General features: G+C 42.5%; 1 protein-coding gene across 1 annotated transcript in view; it reads left to right on the forward strand.

Annotated features, from left to right (window-relative positions):
- The first annotated feature begins 3,751 nt into the window (after positions 1-3,751).
- Positions 3,752-7,037, forward strand: part of adamtsl4 (ADAMTS-like 4) — a 36,801-nt gene continuing 33,515 nt past the window's right edge. Inside the window, exons 1-2 of the mRNA XM_062422313.1 lie at positions 3,752-4,091; positions 5,829-5,892. Coding sequence (XP_062278297.1) covers positions 4,069-4,091; positions 5,829-5,892 — 87 coding nt within the window. The 5' untranslated portion in view covers positions 3,752-4,068. The remainder of the gene's footprint in view (positions 4,092-5,828; positions 5,893-7,037) is intronic.

Here is a 7,037-nt window from a genome sequence, read left to right on the forward strand (position 1 = left end):
TGCAGCTGGCTACCACATTCACAAAATTTCAGTTTCATGTTGATGCCACCCTAGTGCTACTGGACAGCCAGCCAGGGTGGGTTTAAAATACTGGACTGAAGATACAGATTATGTTTAATTGGGATTTTGCTTCTGCAAAGAAACATGTAATTGTGTCTGCAAATCTACGCAGAGGAGGGTGTTCTGTAGGTCACAGGGAAGCCTCCCAAGTCTCAACAAGTCTTTGTTCGGACCTGTACTTTAAACTAGTTGATTCGTTAATCTAATTCCAAAGTCTGGAAACAAAGAAGAAAAAATTTCAATGTTACACAAGTTGTATTCACTCAACCTGACTCATTTGAGTACGAAAGAAACAGCTTTGTGATTGGCTTTGACTGACCCCCATTTCCTGTAAGTCCTCAGCCCAGAGTAGCATGCTAAGAGTCTACAGTTCAGGCTAGTTCAGACTCTGAAAGGCTGTGACATTCTTTGTAAAGAAAATCAAACTGTTGGAAAGTTAAACCAGATGATGTCACTAGATGAAAAGTCAGGGAGCCGTGAATGTCTGTGCAAAGTTTGTGCCAATCCCACTAGTAGATGTTGAGATATTTCTCTGGATAAGTAAAAACTTTGACCTGCTGGTAGCGCTAGATGGACCACCAAAGTCAGAGGGAGTCATCCTCTAGGATTCATGATTGTCTGTACAAAATTTTGTGGCAATCCATCCAATATCTGTTGAAATACTTCAGTCTGGACCAAAGTGGTGGACCATTATTGCCATCTTCTAATGGCACTAACAGCTTCTCCTCCCACCTACACAGACAGTATCATGCATCTTTGCCGAAGCATATTTCAGCCCTGACTCTTCTCTCTGAGTTTGCACATAACAGGAAGAGCGCTACATGAACAGGGATTACTGGGATCTGTGGTCTGAAAATGTTTAATGATAACCATCAGACAGGTCGTCATACTAGTCCCCTCAGTTTGACCTAGTTAAGCCAATCTGTCTCACTCCCGACTTCACAGGATGCAGCATGCAGTGGTCCAACCCCGAGCCCCTGACCCTTTCTTAGACTGAAGAAGCCTGGAGGCCTCATTAACTTTAACAGTAAAAGGGTCGTGGTCCTACTGTGTTGGCTTGGGGCGAGGGTGTGTGCGCGTGTGTGTTTTCTGGAGGAAGGGTGTGTGTACATATAAAAGAAGTTTTTTGAGTGATTTATCACCCCCACAGGGCCCCGCTGCTCTAATCTATGGTGCTATTACTCAGATCAGTCATCCGAAACAAATAACATCTTGCTGTTACATACTGACCTCCCCAGACACACACACACTCATCAACACACCACATCTGTATGTTGTGGTGACTAGTTGATACAGACATGTTGCTAATCAGGGCTCTGCGGTTGGTAGTACGTGTCTACCCTTAACTTATTGCTTCTCAGGGATTCAGAGAATGAGAGATAGGAGAAGAAGGGGAAAAAAACATAGGGAGGGAGCATGGGGCTATAAGTGGTCACGGTCCACTGGTGGTCATGGCAATGACCTCTGGCTAATTGTAGTTACTGATAGACATGCTGCTTAGAAGTACAGAGATATCCATTACACTAATCACACACACACCCTCAGCTACTACATATGTGTCTATGTATGTGCGTTGACCTCTGGAATCTACCCTCATCATTCCTTGTACGCCTCTAACATTAACTCTCTTATTTTGACAGATCAAATCTTAAGCCCACTCTGTAGTGTGGTTACGTCCTCAGTTGTTGGCTCACAGCAGGGCTTTTGAAGTAGCTAATCTCTGTCACCATCGCTGCGTCCATATTGTAAAATGCCTGTCCAAGAAAAGCAGCAGCCTGGTCCTGGGACATCTCTAACCCTGGGTGTGTTAATATGTGTTAGACCATAACTCACTGCATACCCACCCTGCCTTCCACTCATCGGCCTCTTTCACATTTCCACCCTCTCGCCTCTTGAATTCAAATATGGAGACATGACCTCCACATTCAAGACCAAGATCAGAAATGTACTTGAACAAGATGTTGATTTATCTGCCAGCACTTGTTTTTAAAAGATGGCAAGTAAACATGGAGATGTTTTCAGTATCAGTTTTACGATCTCTCCTCTTTCCATCTTTTTCTCCTGTCTCTTCTCATAACATCACATCATCTCATCTCTCAACTCGCCATTTTTTTCATAATAATAACGACGATGTTTTTTATTACTGAGTCATGCATGCAGCTCTGCCCAACCCTCATTGGCTTAAGAGACACCACAAATTAATATAAACCAGATCCAGAAAGCAGCTCATACATTTTTAAGCAATACTACAAAGAGTAACACAATTCACAATTTTTAAAACTTACATTTTCTGACCTTTGTGTCAACTAAACAATTCACAAATGACTTTCTTATTCTGCCTTTTTCTTGCCTAGTTTTTGTGTTTTTGATCATCTGTGCACCAGAATATCGTCTTGAATTGTCAGCACAGAAGACAACTGGACATCTTTTTCTGTTCCTTCAAATTCACAGTTAACAAATTCTTAGTTTTTAGTTTATTTTTTCAGTTTAATACGTATATTTGTTGAGGATCATGCACAAACAATATTCATTTCACACAGAGAGAAAAGATGCATTGTACCAAAGCTCATTTCTATCTGCAGTTATAGGTAGAAAAATCTATTTTCCTCCCGAGTTTCCTTCTAGTTACCTCAGTTACTTCCAAGTAAATAGAGAAGGAATTTGTGCAACTGCAGACCTTAGTAAGTGAGATTTTACTTTTTTGCTAATATGCACACTTTATTTTTGCTTTTGACAAAACACAAAAGGTTTTTTCCCTGGTCTTGGATAAAACATACTTCTAAAAGTGTTAACATCATGCCAGAAGTCATATCAGCCACCTTAAAAACTGAATGAAGTTCTTTATTATATCTTAACCCCGCTCGTCCCCTGTGGGTTGTTTGACCAGCATGTTCTGTTTTAGAAAGCTGTTCTGACGGCCTGGGAAGGTCGTGAATTACAAGCATGTAAATATTGTGTAAACAAGTTGGAATCAGGCACTTTGCACATCTGCTTCAGACCACAAGTGAGAGCAGTTCACAGCCCACACACACACACAAACACGCACGCACATACACACACACACACACACACATACACAGACATAGCTAATAATTCCTGCTCAGAAGTCTATTGGGCGTACCTATCTGAGTTCCAAAATTGGTGAAGCATGTCTGGCTTCTAGTGCTTAGCTGTGATTAAACAGTTATGAGGAAACACAGCCATGTTTATATTGTTTTAAAAAAGAAAAAAACACCAGCATTTTATCCATGAAAGGATCATTTTCCACTTTCATTTTCCACTTTGTTATAGAATCAACAGTGTTTGCATTGGCACAGTTGTGAGCCCATAATGCTTTGTACTTTCCCAACAAAGTGTCCCTGCTGCAGATGCTGCCAGCTCAGGGGGAGCAGATCATTACTACTGATCAGTGTGACCTAGTACAATGGAGCATTCTTATGTTGGATTGTGCAACTAAGAAAGCGGCTCTGAGAGTTATTACAGCTTAGTCAGGGCCCATAGTGATGTGTATGTGTATGTGTATGTGAAAGAGAAAGAGAGGGAGAGAGAGGAGAGAGAGAGAGAGAGAGAGAGAGAGAGAGAGAGAGAGAGAGAGAGAGAGAGAGAGAGAGAGAGAGAGAGAGAGAGAGAGAGAGAGTGTTGTGTAATCTGTCCATTTTGTGTCTCCTGTCTCCCCTCTCTCTGCCCTGGCCCCCTGGCTGCCAGGCGTCACACCAGTTTATAATAAGGACCCAAAAAAAGTTGTCGAGTGAACGGATTGAAAGAGGGGAAAAAACGGAACCCTTCCCACTTTCCAAAAAGCACGGGGAGTGACTGTGACAGGAGAGAAAGGGGACAGAGAGAGAAAGAGAGAGAGGAGGAGAAGAAGAAGTAGGAGACCTCGCAGAACTTCATCACATTTCTTTTACAAGTGCGCGGACTGGAACGGATCATTAAACTGGACTGATCAATCGATATCGGTAATCGACAGTGGAGTGAGAAGCGTAGCGGGAGACTCTTTGGAGGAGCATGCGGCTCGGTTTACTATTCAGGTAAAACTTTTGACTTCCACAGCGACAACCTGCTGCCTCTCTCAGCCCGCTTGTACACAACATCACATGGGTGGGGGGGATTGCATCCTCCTTTGAGCGGGCAGCGTGTTTATGTTGTGGGTTTTTGGGAGATTTTTTTTAAGAACCTGATTTGTGGCGAAGTTTCGGCTTTTACGCACGATGCCTGCTAGTTGCGCACTGGGCGCTGTGCATGATATATGATAGGAATTTACCAGAAGGCATATAGGTTTGTGTTAGAGTTCCCTCTTTCTTTTCAGGGCAGATTTGTTTTAGTTTTCACCCTGTTGCACATCTCTCTCTCTCCCTCTCTCCCTCTCTGTCTGCCTGTCCCTGCTGCTCTGAGTTTATTCTACAATGTGCCACTGTAGCGGCCAGGGAAACGTGGACCCGGGTAGGGGGTCGTTACTTCGGCCTGAGCAGCTCTGTTGTGTCGGGCTGTGCGGGACCTTTGTCTGTGTTTTTCAGGGTAATTGTGTAGTCTGGTGTAGGGAAGCTTCCAGAGACCACGGCGGTGCACCACACTGGGAAGAAGGGACCAATTACTCTGACTACATGTGGCTTGTGGACTGGTGATTGCGGTGATGGTTTGGTTCTCATAGTCAGCGCTGTAATGTCCATCTTAGCAAAGGCTTTTAGTCTCATGTTCAGGCTATTTTCTTGGCAGATGGAGGGGTGGTATTACACTTGTTTCCAATACACTTGTCCCGGCAGTTCTGTGGAGACGGATGTGATAAACTACAAGTAGCCTTTAACAGAACAACTGATTTAAGAAAATGATCTGCTTTTGAAACAAGTGCATTTATCTGATTTTGTTTTTTCAGATATTCAGAGAAAACATATTTCAAAGGACCAGTATTAGATTCAATTACCTTTTCAGATGTACAGCTTTTGCTCTGAAGGTTCCCTAGTGGGTCAACATGCTTCCTAAAGCAGTTTCATGTCAACTTTAAGTACAGAAAACCATAATTAAAGGAGACATTCAACACAATCCCAAACCATAAACCACTCCTTTGAACAGCTAACCTCAAATAAAAAGTACCTTACACTACAAGATGATTTTGGATGTTGTGACTGAGCGTGTGTGTGTGTGTGTGTGTGTGTGTCTCTGTGTGTGTGTGTGTGTGTGTGTGTGTGTGTGTGTGTGTGTGTGTGTGTGTGTGTGTGTGTGTGTGTGTGTGTGTGTGTGTGTGTGTGTGTGTGTGTGTGTGTGTGTGTTAAAACCACATCCACAGGGTGTGTACAGTCCCGGAGAGAGGCATGCAGAGGGAAAACATGCTTGCTGTTTAAACCCATTAGTTTGTTAGCGCCTCCCGGGCTTTCCCAGATTGATTGAGATGTTTGCATGTGAACCTTGAAGGGAAAAAGAAACTTTTGTTCACCCCCTCCACACACCCCCTTCGGGTCCTCACGTCACCTGTAGTGGCAAATAAAGTGGCTAATTAGTTGCTGAAATATAGTTAGGTCACTGGAACATTTGATAGCGTGTTAACTCAACACGTTTAACACAGTTTTTTCATAATTGTACATTGACGAAAAAGGTTCAAGAAAGTTGACAGAGAATAATAAGAGTCTGTGATGGTTTGCACAGTACATACTAATTTCACATGTAGGTCATGGAACTATTATGTCCGTTATAAAAGACCTTATTCATCCTGCTGATGTTTTAAATCACGTATATCTGTCTGTCCTCTCACCCTCTGTTCTTCCTCCCTCCAGGCTCTATGTGCTGTGGGGCTTTGTGGTGGTCACGACCTCCGTGACCAAGGTTGCTAAGAGGAAGGTGAGTCATTAGCTCGTCATAAGTCAGATTCACAGACGACTGCATCACTATAGGGAGCTTAAAGTTGATGACATTTAGAGGACAGGCTCAGTTTTTTCAAGTCTGTCTTAAAGCTGTGCTCTTGTGCCCTTATGCATATTAGAAAATGATTGGCTTCAAAGACAATTCCCCAGTTTGCGCCAAAGTGTCATCTTTTTAGTATAAAATTCTTTCTGAGTACCTCTCAACTGCATTTCAACTCGAGAACACTTTCCAAGGAAAGACTTTGGTAATAACATGACTAACTTTAACAGATATCCATGATTCATCATACTAATGCTGCTAAAGCCTCATTTTAGCTTTGGCCAACAAGCACTGAGGATTTTTTTCTTTCTCTTCTCCTGAAAGCAGGTAAAAATAATGTATGTACATATGGGCCTGTGAGAAATGTATTGAAGGATATGTATAGTAATTTTCTGTATTTTTCGTACTATCAACAAATCTCTTGTGGTGAGTCAAACCAATGATTGAAATACATTGTACATTGTAAATAAATGTAATCTAATATATGAAGTCAAGAGGTTGTTATATGCAGCACAATGAGCTAGCAAAGCACTGTAAACAACCACATCCTACATATGTGCAGTGATGTCTGCTTTACACACAACTACACTCTTGTGATGAAAACATTATTATTAGTCTTTGGAGCCGTTTCTACAACAGTGTGGCTCAGAGGAATAAGATCTATCTTTGGATTCACACTTGTAAGTACGATGAGTTCATCGTTGGTTTGGCTCTGCACTTGAGATTTGTCAATAATAAGAAAAATATAGAAAATTGTCAGCCATGCAGACTTGAAAAAATGTTAAGCTATAGCTATCCTTTAAATTGAGAAACAAAGGACCCAGAATAGCTACACCTGAATCTGGTGTGGGTCTGGTAGCACAGTGTCACAGGAGTTTAACCAGTAGCTCCAGAGGTCAGCAGTGGCTGCTGCAGGGTCACTGCACGGAGCTCATTAATGGTCCCAGTTATGTGGCAGCTGTGTATTTGATGTCACTCATTACGACAGACCACACCTCCCCTCCAGAAACACGCACACACACACACACACACACACACACACACAGACACACACACACACACACACACACACACACACACAC

The sequence above is a fragment of the Scomber scombrus genome, chromosome 7 (genome assembly GCF_963691925.1).
Source record: "Scomber scombrus chromosome 7, fScoSco1.1, whole genome shotgun sequence".
In the NCBI taxonomy this organism is placed as follows: Eukaryota; Metazoa; Chordata; class Actinopteri; order Scombriformes; family Scombridae; genus Scomber; species Scomber scombrus.